We start from the raw sequence: 21,764 nt of genomic DNA on the forward strand, positions 1-21,764 counted from the left end.
ACAGTTGTGCTTTAAAACCCTTCAGGGGTATCTGAGGGATCCAGCTGACAGATGGTGAGGGCTGGAGGAACGTGTTGGAGGATTGTGGACTGCGACCCCCCGGATGTTACGGTGACGCGCATTGTCTTCAAACAGACTCCATCACTGTGCAGGTGTGTGTCTAACTTCAGGTGTTTTCCTCCTCCAGCCAGAGCATTTATTCCTGCTCACTGTTCCAGCTGTGTTAATACTGCTTTAACTCCATCTAAAGTATGCTCATGAAAGATGGAGGGATGTGTTAAATATTAAACATTGACAGTCAGTTGAATATTGGATCCGTAATGATGACATGACCTGTTAAGATGCCTGGAGAACAAAGCTACTTCAACTGTAGCTACCAAAACAAACTTGGATTCTAACCAACTGATTATATGAAACTTGGTAGAAAGATGTGGCATCCTGGTGCAGATCTGGATTTGGGGGAAGATCCAGGAAATTGTTTCACCTTTCTTTTCACCCTCTTGTTAACGGTTGTCCTGTAACCAGAACCAGTCTGTGGTTCGATCCCCATCTGGTCTATTGCCCCTCACAGAAAAAAGTGCTGCTCATAGATGCACTGTATGAATGTGTGTGTGAAGGGCAATAAACTGAACTGTAAAGTGCTTTGAGTGGTCATCAAGACTAGAAAAGCTTGATATTAACACAAAACCTTTATAACTGTTTACAATACTGTTTGCACTATATACTCTTAATCCTGTTTTTATCTGCCATATTATATTTATACTGTAATTCTGTTAATTCTGTTAATACTGCCATATTTATATTTATATTATATTTATATTCCACTGACAATTCTGTTTGTATTTATACCATTCATTCTGTTCATCCCGCCACATCTGCCATATTTACATTTATACTCTTTATATCATCTAGATTTGCCACTGCCTGTTTATATCTTTTAATTACTTATATTTTTTATATTTTATATTTCATGTTTAATGCTGTTTGCACCAGGGATTAGAGGGAAACACTATTTCAATTCTCTGTATGTCCTGCACATATGGCATTATTCATAATATAGTTGACTTGACTTGATAACTTAATTTTCCCTATTTTAACTTTGAAATTGCACCATTATTTAGTTAGAGGCTTTAAAACTAGCTTGTGGGTTTTCTTCCTCTTCCTGCACTGTATATTATTCATCCTGGCATTTTCTTTGCATTTTGTTAAGTCTATGCAAAGAAATAAATTACAAAAAATACAAATTACAAAATGCTTAATGTCATTAACAATAGATGAGAGCAATTAGATAAAGATTTTTACCACATAGTTGAGTGATGGTTGATGAGTCATTTGTTTTTTTTACTAATATCAGTGTAATGTTTTCTTTTTTCTGAAACAGAATTCATATTTTTATTTTCTTGTCTTATTGTGTTACAGTGGAATTCAAAATAACCTTGAAGCGCAGCTCATTCTCATATGAAATAAAATAATGTTCAGTATTGCTGTGGTTATTATTACCCCCTCATGTGATATTTCAAATGTCTTCAGGTTCTCGTGGCATTTCACACCTTTATTTTAAGTTTGGGTAAAATACTAATCTTGAAATGCTAAAATGGCACCAAAGTTCATCACAAGGAATTTGTTCTAAAACCCTGATTTTCTTATGTTTCTCCACTGAAGAGTATTTTATTGTCCTCCTGTAGTTTGAGAGCTTTTCAGGTCATATATTTTAAAGCCCTTAGTGCTTCATTAGAAAAGTGAAGAAAAAGAAAATAGAGTCAGATGTAGCCAGGCTTCCTGACAGATGTGGAACTCACTGTTTGGTCAGTGCCTTCAAGATACTCTTTAGTAGACTTTCACCCCAGCCTCTTTCAGTCTGTGCACACATGAAGCTCTCAGAAGACCAAGCATCCCAGGCAGGTGCAATTTTAAAAGGTTCCTGGGAGTATCAGCTGGTGTATAGACATGTGCATATGTCTGTAGACTCTTTGAAACACTGTAGTATCTCCTCTTTCAAAATAAGAAGTATCAAACTGTTTACAAGCTACCTAAATAACTGATTTACTCTGTGCAGCCAGTTCAGACATCCATTTGCTTTAAATGTCAACAGGCTCACTGCTAACAGAGCAACAGAGGGCTGACTCTGCAGCTCCTCTGAACTCTCAGAGCTCTGCACCCTGGCTGCAGTCCCCGCTCTCTAAAAACAGCAGCAGCAAAAGAGTTTGTTTCTCCCTTTACAAGGAAGCGCTTAAGTGCTGTGAAGACATGAGGGAGGCAATCAGTCTGTGTGCACGGCCCACAAGGAGCACTTGGACAGAGCTATTGCATTAGCAGGGCTGTTGCCTCCCCAGCTCAGAGTCTGAGGCAAGGTCAGCCGCCGGGCTCCAGGGAGGACGGGGACGACGACTAAAATACTCAGAGGAGCCCAGAAAAGGTCACAGTGATGAGAGGATTGCAGGGGCAGAACGCTGGCGCTCTTTACAAGCTGCCAGCCATGTAGCAGAGATGTGGTGGCTCTTAACAGTCACTGGGGGCCACAGCCACAACACGGATGTGCTTATTTGAGGTTTGTCTGGGGTTAGAGCACAAGTTGTGTTCGTCGTCAGGTGTTTAGAGATATACAGTCCTCTGAGGTGTGACCTGGTCACAAGTCATCCACGTTTACCTCATTAGCTGCTGTTAGTGGCTGACTGATAAACGTATTACTATCACTCTGTCTTACACACAAACCGTTCCCACCTGAGGAGTGACAACAGGTGGATGAATTCTAAGCGTTAAATAAATGTCAATATACTGAAGACCTACCCAAAAACATTAAAGGTCATGCACGAAATATTTTCATGTATTTAGAATGAAATTCAAATGATATTCTATTAGTCTTAGGATTCTGGGTGATCCTGTCTCCAGCATGCTGTGTTTATCTCAATGCTCCTGTTTAGCCAGATATTTGCTTATAATTTTTTTTCTGTTTATATGACATTTTCTTTTACCTTCAAATTTGATGGTTTTTTATTCCTGTTTACTTTTCAGGTTCTGTCTCATGTTTACTGAAAGATGTTTTTCTGATGGTCAGTCAATGGCTCTTCAGTTTGGTCACCAGTTTAAAGATTTGTTTACTGAATATATGATCATTCTTCTCTAACCTCTCATTGTGTTCACACCCTTCAGATCTAAGCCACTTAAGTTTTTCTTTTAAAATCCCAAATCATCAGTTTCAGAAACATTCAAACCAACCATCATGCCTCTTTCTGAGGTTGATGTCAACTGAAGCTTCTGACCTGTATTGTTTTTTAGCATTGCAGCAACATGGACTGATTCCATAGTTTCCATATTGCCAATTACACTCCTGTTTCTTAAGTTGTCTGAGTTTACATTTTGTCTCACCCTCTCTGTGGAGTTCAAGGCAAGAATCAAATGATTCTGCAAGTTTAACTGTCAAGTTCTAATCAAACAACCAAACACCAGCACCCTGATTTGTCTTTTCTGAAGGAGGAGTTATTTCTTTACAGACACATGAAAAACAGCAGCAGACCACCAGCTTCCTGTTGGTTGTTTTTTATTTGCAGTTCTTTACATTTTAGAAAAAGAATCCAAGGATTTTGCCTCCTGTGTGTTTCCGTCTGGCCTCTTCATGGTCCATGATGCCAGCTGAGGTGGTCAGCACAATGTATCTGTGGAAAGAAAAGTCAACATTTATACACCTAGGAAGGACCCATCAGTGCTCAAGACAGCACTAAAACAGACAGGACATTTGAAGTGTTGTGGCAGTAGACAAGTTAAAACTTACTTAACTTTGAAAGTGAAACATTCACTATATTGATGAGGCTTCTAACACACAGCTGAGAAAAAATGAACTAAAAACTATCTCCCAGTGAAAATGCAGTGCCATACACAGAAGCCACCAACGAAGACATCTAGAGTTTTTGTGGTGATAGAAGCTGACACCGGTGTTGGGGTGTAGACATGATTAATACGTCGCTTCCTGTTTCCGCCTGCTGCACTTAGTAGCTCGACCTCCCCTGAATCGCGCAGAGGATTTTAAGATGTTTTTAACGCGTCTGTGCACCTCCCGCTGTGTGTGTATGAAAGACAAACTACAGGTAAAGCCTGCAGCCACTCTCCAGATTTTACCCGCAGATCATGCCTGAAAACAGATCAGTGAACAAAGCTGTGAGGCAGCCAGCCGCTACTACAGCGTTCAAATCCAGGAGCTATTGGATATTATGAGAGAACACAAATTAGTTTTAAACCTCAGACTTGTTTTATTCGCCCTCTTGCTCGCACAGATTGGAAATGAACAGGAAGCAAATGTTCACCACTGATAAATAAGTGTACATGTGACCAGGCCTTAATGCTAACCTGATGGAAACCCTCTAATCCTCAATATGAGCTGCAGTCAAGCTCATGACCTTTACCGTTTCTGCTACATCCTCTAACAAAACAGAGACAGCACCTTAAACAATTAATTCTCCCATTACCATGCTGTACCAGTGAAGGAGTTCAAATGAAACTCTACAGGTACCATCCACCGACCATTTTTCACTTTACTTCAAACCACTCAAGTGTCTGCACCCAAAACCATTTGTGATTTTCAAAGTGCAATTTTAGTGTTTAAAATGCCCCCCACTAAAATAAAAAAGTAAAAAGTTATGAGTTAAAATTGGTTTGATGTGGAGTGTCCTACATGTTACGATTATGCAGACAAATCACATAAATAATCCACCACAAATGACACATTTTGAGGTGAATTCACAATTTGTGTCAAACCAGGCTAAGTCCTATATAAGTTGGAGGAACATCACAGTAACACAGGAATCACAGGGTGGTACAACAAGCACACCCTGTTCAACAGTTATTATTTCTGTCAACAATTAAAATAAACTGTTCTACATGTTCTGCATTTGCAGGGCAGCGAGTGTGTTTTTTGAACAGATTCCTGCCACCTCTCTCGTGTAAGATTCACTTTAATGACGGGGTCTCCTCACCGTCCTGCCAAACAAATAATTACTTAAACAACCACTGATCAAAATACTACATTTGGTTTAACACAGTAAACTCTGACCAGCACATTTTGCACCGACAAATGTAAAACCAATGCCGACATTTATTTCTAAAGCAAGACAAACTGACATATTGAGATTCTCAGCTCATTAGACCTCTATTTAACTCTTCATCTGAAAACAATGACATGATGGACAAGCAAGTTGATAATCCCAGCAAGACTGGGGACCATTGGGAGCTCCAATGTCAGCAAGCTTCTCTCATGTGTGAACTCAATTGTAAAATGCATTGCATTGACATTTCAGCTGAAAAGCTCTACAATAGTCTGTGTGGCATTCTCACCCAAACTGTCTAGAGGGCAGCAGGTTGTTCTGCCACTTCTCCAGGTCCTTGAGCTGGAGATCAAAACGAGGACTGATCACACCACACTGAAAAATTAAGAAAACACTGGTTAGCATTCAAAATGTACAAAAACAGATACGCAGCCTCTGCTTGAACACTATTACATGTACCATCTGAGATAACTTTGATATTAATAAAACACTTTCTTCTGGTGGCAAAGCAATCCTGCAGTTTGGCTTCCTGTGATGTATAACTTTGGTCAACATGCTCTCTTGTGTGACTGCACCCTAACTCAGCAGTCCTGGGGACACCAAGGCCAGAAGCTGCAACAAGCTCTTTACCAATGTACATCACAGTCACCATAAGGTCAACATGGCCATCTCAGGCATGTAGGAAGCAAGTGTTAATTTAAATAGTAAGAGTGTGGAAATCAAAGGTAGAGCCAGAAACTAGACTTTACCTTGTTCAGTCTGCCTGTGAGATTGACGACAATTTTTCCAGCTCGGTGATCGTCAATGATCTCAAACTCACCAATGTAACCTGTGGGTGAACGACATCAACATTAGATAAACAGACTTTCGCCTTAATTAAGACACTTTCAGCTAGTGACATGCTGACCCATCTAAGTTGGGTCAAAACAGGGCCACTACACTGTAGCCACACTATTAACATGTTGCAGACACAATAAAACAAGTGGCAGCGACTCACCGTGCTTCATCATGACGGTGAGGAAGCGCACAATAACCTTGGAGCAGGGCCTGATGAGGACCTGGCGTTTCCCACGCTTCTCAGCATTGTTGATGCATTTCAGAGCATCCGCGAGAACGTTCATGCGCACCATGATGCCTGTGGACAGAGAAGAGACAGAGACTTGGTTTGAGAAAGTGTGATCTGACTTCACATCAGTTCTCCCTGTGCACCCACACCTCCTGACAGCAGATTACAAACTGGAGAAGAATTTAAGTAAGTCTGTGTCATCACATTACTAAATAATAGACCTAACACATCAAGTACACACAATTACAGCAGAGTGGGACCAACATAAACCCACCATTAACGACAAAGAGTATATAAAGTAGTGGCACATCACGTTCAGTTAGCACAGCCTGGCTAGCACTTAGCAAGTAGCGACGCTTTCATATATTACGAATGAACAATAGCACCTTGGCTAAACTGAATTGGACAGGTTAGTGAACATTGTGCTGACACCGGCGGACATTTAACACACAGCGGGCAGCGCTGCTTCAAACTCGGTCCCGGTGAATAAATCAAACGAGACTCCCCACAGCATGGTCCTTCATGAGCACAGCGGCTAGCTAGCCTCAACGACTTCAACAGCACAGTGGAGCTCCACACTTGCACAGTGAGCACACAGCGGGCAGAGAACCTCGTGTGTTGCGCTCAGACAAAAACACGCCATACAGGTAGGTTCCTCTGAAGTGAATTAGCGGAGAAGACATGTGTGGTCGCTAAGCTAACAGCTCACTGCGGGCGCATTGAACGCACAGACTCCCAGGGCCGGACACAGCGACTGAGAGGAACTTTGAAGCCCGACTGTGATTCTCTACTTTCACAGATCGAGACAATAATCATCTCAAATTATCCATCTGCTCTTTCTCTACACCGTGATCACATCGATTGGTTATTTAACCTTCAGATGCTTCAGATACGTAGAAGATTGGAGGTGACGGTGAAGAAAGACATCTTACCGGTTCTGCAATATGGCGGAAAGAGGAAGTAGAAAAACGCCGCAATGCAATATGGGAAAAAAATCGAAGATGTAGTCAAGCGAAGATGAGCCACACGGTTGCGAAAATAATGTCTCGTATAGAGTCCCAGTTGCAGTGGTGGGATGTAACTAATTACATTTATTTAGTTACTGTACTTATGTACTTAAGTTCATTTATTTTCAGGTAATTTTCACTTTACTCCACTACAAATATAGTGTATATATATAATATAATTTATAATATCTGTTGTTTACAATGTATTGAGTTACATGTTGACATTTATGATATGACTCAGGGGATTATGATTTATGATCTTTTTTATAAACTTTCTTATAAACACTGATCCAATCATAGCAGGAAGATAAAGTCTCCAGAAACACCTTAGATATTAGATTGCATTTCATTGAGCTGATGCTTTTATCCAAAGAGACTTACAATAAGTGCATCAACCATGAGGGAACAAACCCAGAACAACAAGAAAGTACAATTTGCTTTAAAAGAAGCCAAACTACAAAGTGCTACAATGTAGGTGCCATATAAGTGCAACAATATATATTTATTATGTTATTAGACATGTTCTTCACCAAGGTATAGTCTGAAGGTTTGGATAGATTTGGCCTTTTCATTATGGGCTACACTCAGGAAATACTTATTAATACTATAGTGATATTATGGTACAATAGTATATTTAAAAGCAAATGCATTTAATAAAGCAGAAAAGTTAATGTGGTACATTTACTCGAGAACATTTTGTGTATTTATTTGTACTTTTACTTAAGTGAAATGTTTGAGTACTTTCTCCACTACATGTAATGAAATAATGAAAAACGATACAAAGATGATTTGTATATTATTATCTTCAGTAACATGGCTTGTGGCCTGGAAATATATTTGTTGATTTAATCCGAGAGGGTTTATTGCGTGTACTTTGATACATGTCTAGCGGAATACTCTGACTCAACCAGATGCACACTACAGGCAGGATCTTCAGTAAACATGAGGCAATTTAAAGCAGGACTGAGGATGAGTAAAACTGCATCAATTTCTAACCATTCTGATGCAATTGGCTCAGCCATAAATATTTGGTGGATTTGTTAAAAACCAAAACAAAAGAAAGACTTTTTTAGCCTCATATGCGCATTCCTGACGAGGGTAATGTGGCTTGGTGCAAGCAATCACTGTTCACATTTGCTGAAGGTGCACATTACATGCAACATTTGGAAAGCAAGGTAATTTTCAGCATAATCAACAACAAAGCCCAGACTTAAGTGTTTATGTAACGCATTTTAGAGCAACAACAGGAGGATATGACCAGTGTGGTTTGAGCGTGAAGGAAGGTGGCCAAGGTGTGTTTCATGAGATGAGTTGTTAATTGTAGATTAGGGCTGTGCACACAACACAGTTTCTGCACAGCCCTGGCTCAGTAAACAGAAGAGATCATGCAACATCATTTGATTTAAGTTGGCATGAAACATCTCACAACTTATCTCTGTTGTTTCTGCTGCTCTCAGATTTGCATGAATGGCTCTTAGAGACATGATGATCCCAGTGGAGCCTGTACGTTTGTGTAATCTTAAAGACATACTTGTGTCTTTTCACACACAGAAAACAACATAGAATTATATTTAAGAATTAAATGCCAAGTCTTTTATTTCCTTCATATAGTTCAATTAAAAACAAACTTCACAAGCTCATCATTGTTTTATAATTGAAAAACCAGACAACCAGACTTGGGTGAAGCATGAACAAAAAATGCAGACTTCACATTATTAGGGCTAGTTAATATTTTATTCTCTGTTTCAACATGTGCAACAATTCAGTCTGATACTTATTACCAGCAGGTACATTCTAGTCAAATCCTTATCATTTGATATCATATGATTATAATACAGTACCTAGAAGAAATTAAAACAAACAGTTACAGTAACATCTGCAAATGTTTGGTAAAAGTAGCATGACATTGTGAAAAAAGTTGGATTTAAATGTTGTCCATAAAGATATTTGCAATACAAAGTCTGTATTATGTCTTTGCACATCACTGGATACACATGATCCCAACAGTGGGGTGGTGAAAAACCACGGTTGTTTTTTTTTTTTTTTAATTTTTATTTTGTAAGTAAATAAGTTAAATGGAAGAATATATATATTATGTTTTACTGTATTTATGTTTTGTATATTTTCTATACATGAGAAGAAATGATGTCTCTAGTAGGACAGAGATGATCTCCCACCAATATCAATTATCACACAGCATACATACAACTCACTGTCCTTTAATGTGTGCAAAAACTTGTATCAGTGTGAGTGCACTTTTGGAGTGCTCTGATTTGTGTTGTGTGAGAATCAGAATCATCCCATCCTAAATAATTACAATCATATGAAAAATATGACCATTGGGTACAAAGATAATAAATTAACCTATATCTAAAGCAAATTTAAATATTAACAACTGCAGTATATGATGTACGCATGTTTCTTTCTACGAGTCCTGTCCAAGCAACATGTTTGTGCCTCTGGCTTCTTGCAGGAGCCTCTTTCTCAACTCTACTACCATGCTCTGAAGTTGAATTTTCATGTTGAGTGATCAGGATGACAGTGAGCTGTAGATGGTGGAGTATGTCCAGCCACCTGCTAAAATCTAAAGCTTTCCCCACACTACAAGTGACTCACCTTTAGATTAGGCCTAAAGCTCTTTCCTCCGGTGTCCAGTAGAGGGGGAGCCAAACCACTCACACCCAGAAACAGTGACATACCCACCAGCCACCAATTTAACAGACACATGGAGCATAATGGAATGCTGAGCAGCACAAGACGTAGTAACCAGATTTCTGTACTATTTCTATGGTTACATTTAAATTTCAAAACATTTTTCTCTGTTAAGCCTTTGTCTTGCTTTCTCTGTAGCTGCTTTCCATTCATACACTTAGCCACCGTTGCTGACCATGCTGGCAAGAGAATCTTCATCTCCCTGGGGATCCAAGCCCAGCCTCTGGAGGTCAAGGCCCATGGCTACTAGCATCTGGAGCAGGGTAAGCTCCTGCTGGGTGGCCTGGTCCACCAAGGCCGGGCAGGTGGGGTTGCACTGGGGCCACTGGCAGGTGTCGACCAGGTGGAAAGGACAACCTTTGGCTGGAGTCCTGTTGTTGCGCGTTGCCTCCAGGCTCCTGTCCCAGCAGTGCAGGGCCCGTGGCAGAGAAGTACCTCTGACTTGGAAAGTCATCCAGTTACTGGAGGAACAACAAGACAGATATGTCAGGGGTGAGAAATAAAGAGTGAGAGGCTAGCAGAGGTTAGCAGAAAGCAAAAGACTAGACAGGAAAGTGTAATCAGCCATGGTCTGATCTCAAGGTTTGAAATTTGTTTTGGACATTGGTTGTCTCATTGTCTGGGTGCAACAAGTGTTACATCATCACAGCAGAGTCACTGCACAAACACCAATTATAATTTGGTCTGACTATGTAAATGTAGCTGAGACTGCCCTGACCTATCGTTGTCCATGTGTGCAGGAAAAGAATGAGTGTGTTCAGGGGGGCTACCGAGGGGTTAGGGAAAGTGTGAAATAGCATTTGGTGACATGAAGAATGTGGCATGATGAACGAGTGAGCAGAAACAGCAGCATAAGCTCAGTAGTTAAAGATGGCTACTGGAATAGATGAGAGTGAACCGGGGATGGCAAGCGTGAGAGTGTATTATAGCCACATGAGTCACATGGTCGTTCTTACCTTTTAGTCAGCACTGTGTGGGAGAGGCAAGATGGAGCAAATACAGCCCTGAAAAACAAAAAAAGAATACTGTGATGTCTAAGCTTAGGTCCATTAACCATCTGGGGCATATTAGATCTAGTGTTATCATTACATGTTGCTTTTCCAAAGAAGTTGTTGGGAACTCACGTGACATCTCTTAGGGAGTTTGTGAGCTCTCTGCCCAGGTTCTGTATGTACTGCCACTGCTCCACAGACAGACTCTGTCCTCCCATGTAGATGTTCTCGACCCTCAGTTGCTCCTCATCGAACAGCCACTGCACAACAAACAGAGGGGCTACAGGGAACAAGAGTTCAACATTAAAGCTGTTTTGATCGATATAATGATTAATCAGATGTGTTGCTGTGAGCAATCGCTTGTCGTGACGGACTCGCAGAGTTATCACTCAATCACTCCGCGGTTCCCCCCTGCTCTACAATGTTTCATAGCTTGTTTTAGATCATTCTTTAAGTTTTAAAAGCCTGTGAATTTACTGTTTCAGTTCAGTGTGACAGCTCTCATTAACATTATCCTTAAGGCACCTGCTCAAAACATCAGACAGACAAAGTCCGAGACTATCTGGCGAATAAAGTAAAGAATTTGTAACATAAGTTTGTCACAGTTGTCACATCTTGGAAATTTCAGAAAGATGTGGCTTCCGTTTATTATTGTTTATCCAGGTGTTTTTGCCTGGATGGAGTCTGGAGTCTGTGATCTTGTCAAAGTCACCATATTTTCATAGTAATAGTGCACAAGTCAGTTATATTGCATGTTAATCCAACATCAAGATAAACTTTGGTACCAACCAGCACTCACAGGTCAAGGTAGAGTAGAGTTTGTGTCCAAAGAAGCACTGCCACTCCTCTCCTCTCTTGTAGAGCTGCCGACATCTCTCAGGCACAACCCCATTCCACAACCTGAAAAAACCCCGACACACTGCTTACAGACTTACACTTTTAAACCTAAACACCAAATCTGTACTGCCTGCCAGAGGAATGCACATCTTCACCTGAGTCCGATCTTGATGGCATCTTCAGGTGAGCAGGAAACAGTCTCGGGACAGTTAGGTGATCTCTGCTGCTTACTCTCTAAAAACCAGCCAGAGTCCACCAGGCCTCGGACCTGAGCCTCTGCACCGAGCAGCTCCAGCTGACTGGCCACTCTCTCGATGTTCAGCAAAACACCTGTCCCGCCAGCACTTCAGGGGAGCCAAAAACATCAATAAATAGTTTGGCTTTGAGAGACATGTTTATGTTAGAGGTGTCAAAATGACAGTGCATACTAGCTGACAGCAAGGAAGTGAAAATTTAGCAGTCAGTGGATTTTGTTTTAGGGCCTGGGGGTGTCCTAACAACCATGTTGCTAACCTGGGAGGTATGTCCACCATTACAGGGCACGGCCCTTTAATAGACATTATGTCATTATTCACAGTTGACCGCAAACATCTTTATTGTTGACAAGAGGATGCACCCAAAATAGGGCTTCTCTAGTTTAATGTTAGACATGGAGATGGTCCAGATGGGACAGAGGATGCAGGCTCTTGTCCAAAAGCTACGGTCAGTGTCAGAGCATGAGCGATAACACTCACTCACCTTGTGCCAGACAGCATTACAACCTTGGCCTGCTTGATTCCTTTGGGGATGAGGTCTTTGATGACCTCTCGGATGATCAGGGATCCCATGAAGGTGTACTCAGCTGATAACAACAGAGTAACAACATTACAGTTCGAAAGCAACACAGCAAACAGTTAAATCAAGCGTGTCGTAAATCTTTGATGGAGGAACCTCACTGACAATGGTAAGCGTACTGCATTTGCATTACCCATTCGCTCAGCACACATGTTATGCATACAGTGCTTCACTAATATTCACATTCACATGAGTCACTGGAGGAGTTAGGAGAACCACTGAGCCGATGATTAGTGGACTTGAAGGGTCTAAAGGAACTTACTTGTGTTTGCATTTTGCTCTCTTTCTTTCTCTCTTCCTTGTCGTGGCCGGGGCGGAGGGGTTGGAGACGGACCAGTTCCACTCCATACATCACTGGAACAGTATGGGATGAATCTGCAATAATGGAGACAATCATATCTGGTAGACCATAGCTTGAGGCCATCAAAAAAACTATCTCCTCTGCAAAAATCCACTTTGGCAGCACATAGCCTCTTCCATCACTTTTCTACATAAACCACTTTTAGATGCTGGTCACATCAAAACAAGTGAAGCTGAAGCAGCCCAGTGAGTGCAGTGAATTAAATGAGGATGCATTTTATTGCTAATGAAGTCATCTTTTCATTTGTAAGTTATTTCTTCCAAAAGTGAAATAGTCTGACTTTATGCTCAACATTAAAGTAAATTCGTTTCGAAATATTGGTGTGTAAATTGATGGTATTTACAAAAATCTTTTGAATCTGTTTGGAAGATTGCCTGTGCTGGTAGTCACGACACACAGGCAGGGGCCACAGTGTAATCTTGTGGGGGAACTGTTTTTTGTAGTTTGTTGTACTGTTCTGCAGCTGCTGTAGCACTTTGGATCGAGAAGCAATTCGCCATGGGGACAATAAATTATATTTGACTTGATTTGATTTGAACTGCAACAGTTCATAAAAGGTCCATAAGAGGCTTGAATTATTATACTGGGTCTTTGCCAAGAGTCTGACAATACTACACATTACTTCTCACTCAACGAGAAGTCTCACTCTGAACCATGCAGAAGCTAGTTGTCTCAGAAAGCTACATTATCACAACCTCCACCACTGTCGCCATGTTTGTTTTTGTCAGAAACTGATGACTCTGCACTGCCCTCTAGTGAATGTTTTTCTCTGCAACCATGCGAATGTAAAGGACACATTGGAATTTGTGGACAGTGACTGATACATTGTTTGATAAACATTTTTATATCAACAAGATGAAAAAGGGGACACTCAGAGATAAAACCATCACGTTATTACAGTCATCACATTGTAACTTTGTGGGGCATTTTGTTCCAGTCTCCACAACTGCCCAAAAATTTTTGGAAAACACCAGGCAGAAGTTTCTTGTAGCTTTTGTCAGCTATCAGATTATATTTTAATGACTACAGAATTTTGAACATGTAACAAATAACTGCCCTCACAGAGTTAGCCACAATAAGACACACAGTGAGGACAGGTACTTACATGATGTTTGCATTATGCCAGTGAGGGTTTTCTTCTGCTTGGGAAGAAAGTATTCCAGTTCCTGTAAATCCAGCAATCAGATATCAGACATGTCCGTTTGTCTCACTACAGATCACATAAAGAAAGCAACACTATGGGAACACGTAAGACAGCTTTTTAAAACATGGCCGCTTGACCTACCTCTTTTTGTTTGGGGCCACCCTGATGAGCTCATTAGTCGTGGGATATTTTGGTACCTGGAATCACAGGTCTCTCTGCTGTAGCAGCACCAGCCACCTAAAAATAATAGAGACTAATATTAGACTGTCACCTCCTGCACAGCAAGGGAGACCCTTGTTAGCCAATGATAGAGGCCTGTGAGGAATGGAGAGGGAAAGCAATGAACTTGAGCCTGTTATGTTAACGTGGCTGTACTGTACTTTCACTCACAGTTGTTCCAAAAAAGACAAATCATTCCTTTAATTTAAGAAATGTCTGAACCTGATTTGTTGACTAAATTCTAAAATCTTTTCATGTCAGCCAGGTTGAATGTTTGTGGCTTTTGGGAACTCCCACAGGAGTCAATCAGGAGAACTATCCACAAAAATGTACACTAACCTAAATCTATCATAATGACAGGTGACAACCAAAAAAGGAGAAAAATAGAAGATGAAAGGCCAAGATGACATCCCCATCAAAATTCCAATGGGGGTGTCACGCCTAAACAAGCTGACCTTTGGGGACCAAAATTAACCAGTTGGGTTCTTAAATACTCACCTTCCAGAAATAACAGCCATCGGCGGCTTCCTCTGAACTCCTTTAGGTAAAACCTGTAGAACCACAAATAATCAGGAATGAGGAGATGGTGACGATAAATCATCCATGACACAATGATGCTCTGTGTAGCTGATATCACTATATTCATCAGATGGCAACTAAATACAATCAAATTCTTCAAATGAAAGAGTTTCAGGAAAACAAGTTAGAGAAAACATGAGACCAATCTCACCCAGCTGATGTTCCATCATTACATGTGACTTGGGTGTTCTTGAGGAAGTGCAGCCTCATATCATTTGTCTGCTGTCCAGCTGCTCGAGCCCCTGCAGCACTCTCCCGTCCGGCTTCAGCCATGCCTCCAGTGCTTCTTGTGCCTCCAGTACCTCCAGTACCTCCTGTGCCTCTTGTACTTCCAGTGGTTCCAGTACTGCCAGTACCTCCACTGCCTCCAGTACCTCCAGTGGCCTCTGTGCTTCCAGGAGTCAGTTCGACGACAGGGGCTGACTGGCCAACATCACCTCCTTGGTTCCCACCAGACTTCTTGGTGGACTTGCCACTGGCTTTAGCATTACGGTTGTTCTGACACCAGATTCCCCCAAGCAGAAGCAAGAAAGCAATCTGGCCCAATATCTTCATATCTTTGGCAACACAAGAAAAAAGATACATTCATCTATTGCTTGCTCAAAATCTGGATTCACATGCACAGGCCACAAAATATTCTTCATTTTTTATTCTCATCACATAAAAAAGTCCATCACTTTGTGATCTAAAAATAAACTTACCTCTTAAAGAAGATTCAGCCTTGAAGATTGTTGCTGTGGCACCTCTGAGGTCAGGTAGATAACTGGAGCTGCAGAGGAATGAGTGAAAAGTTCAGAGCGCAGTGTCCAGGTGTGAGAGGAGGATGCCCGTCATATGAAGTGATGAAGACTTGACCAGTTTTGATGAAGCCTGCAAATCAGTGGTGAGCTTTATAGTGTCACCATATGGATCAGATTTCCTCCTGTTTTCTCATGCAGCTCCTGCCAGGGGCTGAGATAACTGCTGACGACACACCGCAAGGGGAGGTACTGGACAGCCAGTGGTGAGGAGAAAAGATAACACACGCATCTCTTCAACATATTTCAAGTCGTTGCACACACCCACCACCCAGCACTTTCCCATCTGACCATGGCTCTCCTTCCCCCCAATCCCCACTGCTCTTCTCCCTCCCACCTTACACCTCTGATCGGCAGTATTTTGATTTAAACATCTACATGGTCCTTACAAGTGCACAGCCCCTTTGTGTGTTATTTGACCCAGAGGTCATTGGAGTACACACCTCATACACTTTCCGATACTGGAATGAATAGCACCACAAGGTCAACAATTGGACACTCATATGGTGCAGGTGAGGGACCAAGCACATTATGCATGTTTTCAAACTTTCTTAAAAAGTCTCAATATTATCAGCAAAATTAACAGAGAATTTCCACAACAACAGCTCCTCCATAACACCTGTCATACTTTGTGTTAATGTATAGAAGAACAATCATTGCATGACAAGTACAGGGGTTATACTATATATAGATTATACTATTTTATATTTGTCACTGAATGTTTTATATGTCACTTATACAAATACTTTCGAAGCAGGATTGTTAGAGCAGCAGATGCAACATGTTCTGCAACCTCCACTCTTAGATTCTTAGATCCGATTTATCATTCTAGTCTCAGGTTCATCACTAGAGATGACTTTTCCAGATTGTGAGTTACAACATGACAATAAGTGGTTCAGACAGATTTGAAAAAAAAAAATTCTATCCACCATTAAGGTGCCATGCAGTGTGTAAAGTTTCTACAGTTGCTTCCTCTTACAGGTTGTCTCTGCAGACTCCTGGATGGCAGGTTAGGTAAGTTTGCCTTTGGTGAAGAAAGAAGCAGAGTATTTGAAACTGATCTGTGACGGTCCCCCTGGGATGGTTGTAGGGTGACATACCGCTGATCCCTGAAAGATCACGAGCCCCAGGGCTCTAAAGTTCTCATCGATGAAATGCACACCATCCCGACATGTCAACAATAATGATCACTAGGGAGGCCAGAGGCTGCACAGGGCTTTATCGGGCTGCTGGGACTGAAAGGACTGCAGGGTGGCAGGAGGTCTGAGGATGACTTAAGCACAGAATAAAAGAATAATTTCATTATAGCAAAGACAATATAGCTTCAATTCACATTCCCTTCAGAAGACTAGACACACTGACAATAGCAGATTTACTCAACATTCATACTTGAAATATGAAACACATGAAGGGCTGTGCAACAGTTTAAATTTTAAGGCACATATAAAACATTATGATTAGGTCAAAGGTGGATTGTAATATGGGTTGCAGAATAGCTGTATTTATTCTGGTTGTGTTGAGGATTACTAGTATTGTTTAGCAAAAATCAACCAGTATGTTGTCTGCAAAAATCACATAACCATTTGAAGACTTAAATAAGGCAGACAGATTTATCAAGGTTTGTCTCGTTGCTTTGGCAGGGTGAAAATGGTATTTTGTCCATTTTTCAAGCATTTCATGCTATTTTAGCTACTTTCAACTATGGCCAGAAAGAAAACAAAGCTACTCAAAAATATGTGTTTGAGATCGTATGCACCTACGTGCAATAAAAATGTACCCTAAGGACATCACTATACTGAATTTGATCTACCGAGCTGAACAATTTTTCATTCCTCCAGTTGTCTTGAGGCATGCACACCACCATCTGTCTTCCCAGAAATCAATGCAACAATCTGTTTAACAGATACCTCAAATAGCTGAAAAACGAAAGAAGTTGCTGTAAATCTATCACTGTTTCGCCAGAATGTCACGAACAGACAGATGGCATTACTGCTATTTTGTTTTTCTTTGATATGGGATTGGACAGAATGATACGTTTTTCAGAGCAGGCTTCAGATCAATGGATTAAAGTGAATTTGTTCTCTGCACCTCCAGTGATTCAACTCCGAGAGCCTACACTGGGGCAAACACTGTCCCCACCAGCATCTACAGACGCGTTCACACACAAAATGTCTGGAGTCTATTACTTTTGAAAACATTTTACACCCATATAAGGCTCAGGAGGCATGTTGAACTTCACCCTGACAGAGGCAACAGCTTGACCCCTTGTGCACCATAGGAGGTATTCTTTCTCTCTCTTGTGTTGTTATTTTTCAAAGCCAACCTCCAAGGTCAGGACACCTAAAGCCCGGGTGGTCTGAGCACTTTGTCTGCTGAGCATGTGTGTCATCACCAGCCTCAATATCTGAGGGCCCCAGCCGTGAGCTTCAAAGAACAACGATCCAGAGGCAGCAGTCATATGCTGGATTGTTATGTCCACATCACAGTGCAGAAAGGTTGTGACTTACACGTAATAGCTCAACATGAACAACAGATTGAAACCATAGAGTGGTCAATTCAACAAACTCCTACTTTAATGCAATTGAAAACAAAGATGTTGTATGTGTAAAACAACAAAACCTTTAAATAAAGTCATGTTCCATCCCAATCATGCCTTGCAGCTCTTTTTTCCGTGTTGCGTGTAATGTGACAATCTGCAACAGCATCACTCTGAATCTATGTTGTCACCAGCATTGAAGGGCATAGCTGGGGAAAGAGGCCCATGATTAATAGACGATAAGAGTGGCATTTGGACAAGTCACAAAAAATGGGCCTCAGGTGAGAGATATGAGACCTGGTCAGAGCTAACTGCCAGAGCTCGCCATTCAATCCGTGTGGACGACAGATGGGGTCTTAGCGGGATCGGTGTAAAGTGCTGAGCCACTGCGGGAAGAGAGCAGGAGGGGTGGGCAAAACTATCCCCTCAACCAGGTGTTAAGAGGTCTTGCGTGGAAACCTTTTGCAAACTATGGATGCATCAAAGTGATGAATGGAGGGATGGCAGGGGATTCAAGGTGTTGGATTCAGGAGAGCTGTCAGGGAGTGATCTCACAGCCATAGATAAGGATAGGTGACAAGTGATAATGTTTCGAATACTACGAGTAGCTGCATCTCCTGTCACAACTAACTATGTGTTCTGTCCACCTTACTATCGAGCCAAATGCATCTTCATCTTAGTAAAATGTATTCAGCCTCGAATATGAATGCCACAACTGCAATCCTAAACAGCCAAAGATGTGCAAAGGACAATTATTGACATAAAAGTATGACATCACAGTCAGTTTGTTTTCACAAATGAGTACAAATGAACCAAATATCAGGTTTTGCACCTTACATATAGTTGTGTTTTTGATAAATTCTTTAGGTTTCAAAAAGTGGCTTACTTCATCGGATTTGGAAATGTATTTTCTCCTAATAGGCAACTTTGCACTTACTTTTGTGTGGTCATTTTTCTGTGCACCACCTGTTTTGAAGTGTGTGTGGGGGGGGGGGGGGGGCATACTATGCTTGAGTGAACAGTTCAAAGTGTCTTTTGGGCTCATGACACAGTGGAGCAGCAACGTGGCCTTGGAGTCATTCTGGATGAACCACCAGGCCTGTCAGAACAGTGATGTATACCACTGGAGGGGTCACACCATGCTCATCTATGGCACGCATCAATAGGTCCTTCACATAGTAAGCAGTAAGCCCTACATATGCACCTTCTGATAAGAGATACACACTGTGTAGGATCTTTGTAAAAAATGAAGTTCATGCCCTAAAAAGAAATCTGATTGCCAACCAAATAAGATAGCTATGATCTGCGAGGACCATAGACCTTAAAGACCTGTCTGACAGCAAAGCTAGCAACTCTGTGAGGATTTGCTTTGAGCCGAAACTAATGTCACCATGCTAACATGCCAATGTTAAGCAGGTATGATGTTGACAATGTTCACTATCTTAGTTTAACATGTTTAAAGGTATCAGGCCCCAAAAAGTGCTGGACAAATTCAAACTGTATCTTGATGGTGGCACTAACTCAAAGGGGAATACCGATGTCTTTGGAATACATCCAATGGGGACCATGAACATCTATATAAACTTCCATGAGGACGGGCAACAGAAACACATACACATACTAAGGCATTTTTCAATCAATCATATTTTATTTGTATAGCCCATATTCACAAATCATAATTTGTAGTATAGGGCTTAACAAGCAGTGACACCCTCTGTCCTTAACCCTCAACAAGAGTGAGATATAAACTGCCAATAAACCCTATTAACGGGGAGAAATCTCAGAGAGAGCCACATGTGAGGGATCCCTCTCCCAGGACAGACAGAAGTGCAATAGATGCAATAGATGTAGCTGTGAATTTTACAAAATTGATGAGAACAAACAGTTTTTACCACAATAGAAAAGTATGTCAGTGTTTAAAGTATTTATACATACCAAAATACCTCATGCAATGACAAATACATCTACATTTAATAACAAGAGCATGTCCTCTTCCGATTAATCCTGTAGTGGTGTGTGATGTAACAGATACTAACAGAAAGGTTGGCTATTTTTTTTCACTGGCCAAAAACACCTACTAACATCTGGCTTTTGTCTGCAAAGAGAATTAATACAATCAGCGTCGAAGAAGCCTGACCTTGGTGTGTTGTTTTTTCTTTCCCCAGAGCGGGTTGGTAGATGGCACTATGTGACAAGCTGTAAATCACAGATTCCAGCCGAAGTGATGTCAGCTCTTTGCATCATGTGTTGTCACTTCACACTGTGAAGACACGTGGACACATGGTCACAACTCTTTCAGGCCACACACCCCTCGGTCGGGCAGAGGATTTGATCGCAGGTGCATGTGCATTATGTATATCTTTTAGCACAACAAGTCAATATGTATTCACTCCTTAGCTAAATGACAGATTCATTAATATGAGAGCAAAGTCCTTTGAGGTTAATGCAACTTGGTCACTCTGTTAAGCAAGGCAATCTAAAGTACACGGTGACATCACCTACAGTATGTACTGTATGTATGTATATGTATATGTATAGACATACCTCAGGACAGTAAAAATGTTAACTGTTTACTATTTATAGAACTGCCTGTGTGAATGTGGCGGGATGACTGCTGTTGGTGAGTAGTTGGCCTGGATAACCAGAGGTATATGAAAAGCTCAACTGAGTCACTTCAGCTAATGGCCTCTCACTTCTGGGAACCCCCTTGTTAAAGGGTCAAGGATGCATATTCTAATAAGCATGCACAATTCATGCATCAAATTTATGGTGACGTGACAGTTTAGCATCTGTGTTAGCTTTATCACCCCAAGCAGTCGACTGGGCTGAGCTCATCGCAGAAAACATAACATCATCATGTTGCCAGAGATCAGGTTGAATCCATGCTTAGCCATGCCGTGCCAGGATACAAAGTTTTCCGTTTTCTCTCATGACGGATAGACTTAACAGCATATCTGACATAAAGGATTGATTTTCCTGGCAGAATGAAAGAAAAAGTGGATGTAGGTATGCAGGCAAATAAGCTACAGGCACAGCAGGTTAGCTTAGCACAATTAAGAATGAAAATGGGTGGAAGTACATCTTAAGATAGTAGCCTATGTTATATTCTGTTGACTGTGCAAAAACCTGAAGTGTAAAAAGACAACACATTTTTGCAAGACTGCCAGACTATTTCCTGTCTGAGTGCAGTAACCTCTCTTTGACATGTCATTGTAGAAATAACAGTAGCCTACGACATGCTGCAAAGGTCAGGAGTCAAACTGTGGCCATTGAAGTTATGTAGTATGCATATGCTATTATGGTTTATGAGGGTACCCTTTACATATTTATATTGATAATCAAACTAGATGTTATGTGCTTTGCAGTGCATATGCCCACTGTTGAATGGATTCAAAATTCATACATACACTAAAGTTAACTGGACCTTGGTAAATGATAATGTTAACCATGGTCTGGTATTCTGTCAAATAGGACAATGCATATGAGGCATATACCTGGAATTAATTTAAAAAGGAACACAAGCACTTACCTTAAAATGTAAAAGTGAAGAATGACAAAAAAAAAGACAAGAATTTGTCACCAGGCCTTCAGTGAATTTCGCAGCAAGCTGTTTCTTTCATCTACACTGTATGTTTTGCCTGGAA

At 41.1% G+C, this 21,764-nt stretch overlaps 2 protein-coding genes across 7 annotated transcripts; both read right to left on the reverse strand.

The window, feature by feature from the left end:
• Positions 1–3,521: 3,521 nt before the first annotated feature.
• Positions 3,522–7,184, reverse strand: rps15a (ribosomal protein S15a). 6 transcript variants are annotated; one of them, XM_020083679.2, is made up of 5 exons: positions 7,035–7,184; positions 6,034–6,171; positions 5,786–5,865; positions 5,326–5,411; positions 3,522–3,653 (listed from the first exon to the last, which is right to left on the reverse strand). In XM_020083679.2, the coding sequence occupies exons 2-5, from the start codon at positions 6,164–6,166 to the stop codon at positions 3,560–3,562; spliced, it is 393 nt and encodes a 130-aa protein (XP_019939238.1). In that variant the 5' UTR covers positions 6,167–6,171; positions 7,035–7,184; the 3' UTR covers positions 3,522–3,559. The 6 variants fall into 6 exon arrangements, with proteins under 6 accessions (XP_019939238.1, XP_019939239.1, XP_069385477.1 ...); XM_020083680.2 differs by having other exon boundaries at positions 6,977–7,055; XM_069529376.1 differs by lacking the exon at positions 7,035–7,184 and adding an exon at positions 6,832–6,853.
• A 1,562-nt stretch (positions 7,185–8,746) lies between these two features.
• Positions 8,747–15,737, reverse strand: notum2 (notum pectinacetylesterase 2). Its single transcript, XM_069530824.1, has 12 exons — positions 15,489–15,737; positions 14,939–15,344; positions 14,707–14,759; positions 14,131–14,226; positions 13,951–14,011; positions 12,747–12,859; positions 12,389–12,491; positions 11,806–11,994; positions 11,613–11,713; positions 10,946–11,093; positions 10,778–10,825; positions 8,747–10,282 (listed from the first exon to the last, which is right to left on the reverse strand). Exons 2-12 carry the CDS (start codon positions 15,340–15,342, stop codon positions 9,979–9,981), a joined length of 1,620 nt encoding a protein of 539 aa, XP_069386925.1. The 5' UTR covers positions 15,343–15,344; positions 15,489–15,737; the 3' UTR covers positions 8,747–9,978.
• Positions 15,738–21,764: the final 6,027 nt, after the last annotated feature.

The sequence above is a fragment of the Paralichthys olivaceus genome, chromosome 8 (genome assembly GCF_024713975.1).
Source record: "Paralichthys olivaceus isolate ysfri-2021 chromosome 8, ASM2471397v2, whole genome shotgun sequence".
In the NCBI taxonomy this organism is placed as follows: Eukaryota; Metazoa; Chordata; class Actinopteri; order Pleuronectiformes; family Paralichthyidae; genus Paralichthys; species Paralichthys olivaceus.

Bases quoted from the DNA above. Each gene is read 5' to 3' on its own strand.
- rps15a (XM_020083679.2), bottom strand. From the start codon at position 6,166: ATGGTGCGCATGAACGTTCTCGCGGATGCTCTGAAATGCATCAACAAT. The intron at 5,866-6,033 runs GTGAGTCGCTGC...GTTCACCCACAG, and splicing joins CACCGTCATGATGAAGCACG to GTTACATTGGTGAGTTTGAG. The intron at 5,412-5,785 runs GTAAAGTCTAGT...TTAATTTTTCAG, and splicing joins TCACAGGCAGACTGAACAAG to TGTGGTGTGATCAGTCCTCG.
- notum2 (XM_069530824.1), bottom strand. From the start codon at position 15,342: ATGAAGATATTGGGCCAGATTGCTTTCTTGCTTCTGCTTGGGGGAATC. The intron at 14,227-14,706 runs GTGAGTATTTAA...TATTATTTTTAG, and splicing joins ATGGCTGTTATTTCTGGAAG to GTGGCTGGTGCTGCTACAGC. The intron at 11,995-12,388 runs GTGAGTGAGTGT...GCTCCCCTGAAG, and splicing joins GTAATGCTGTCTGGCACAAG to TGCTGGCGGGACAGGTGTTT.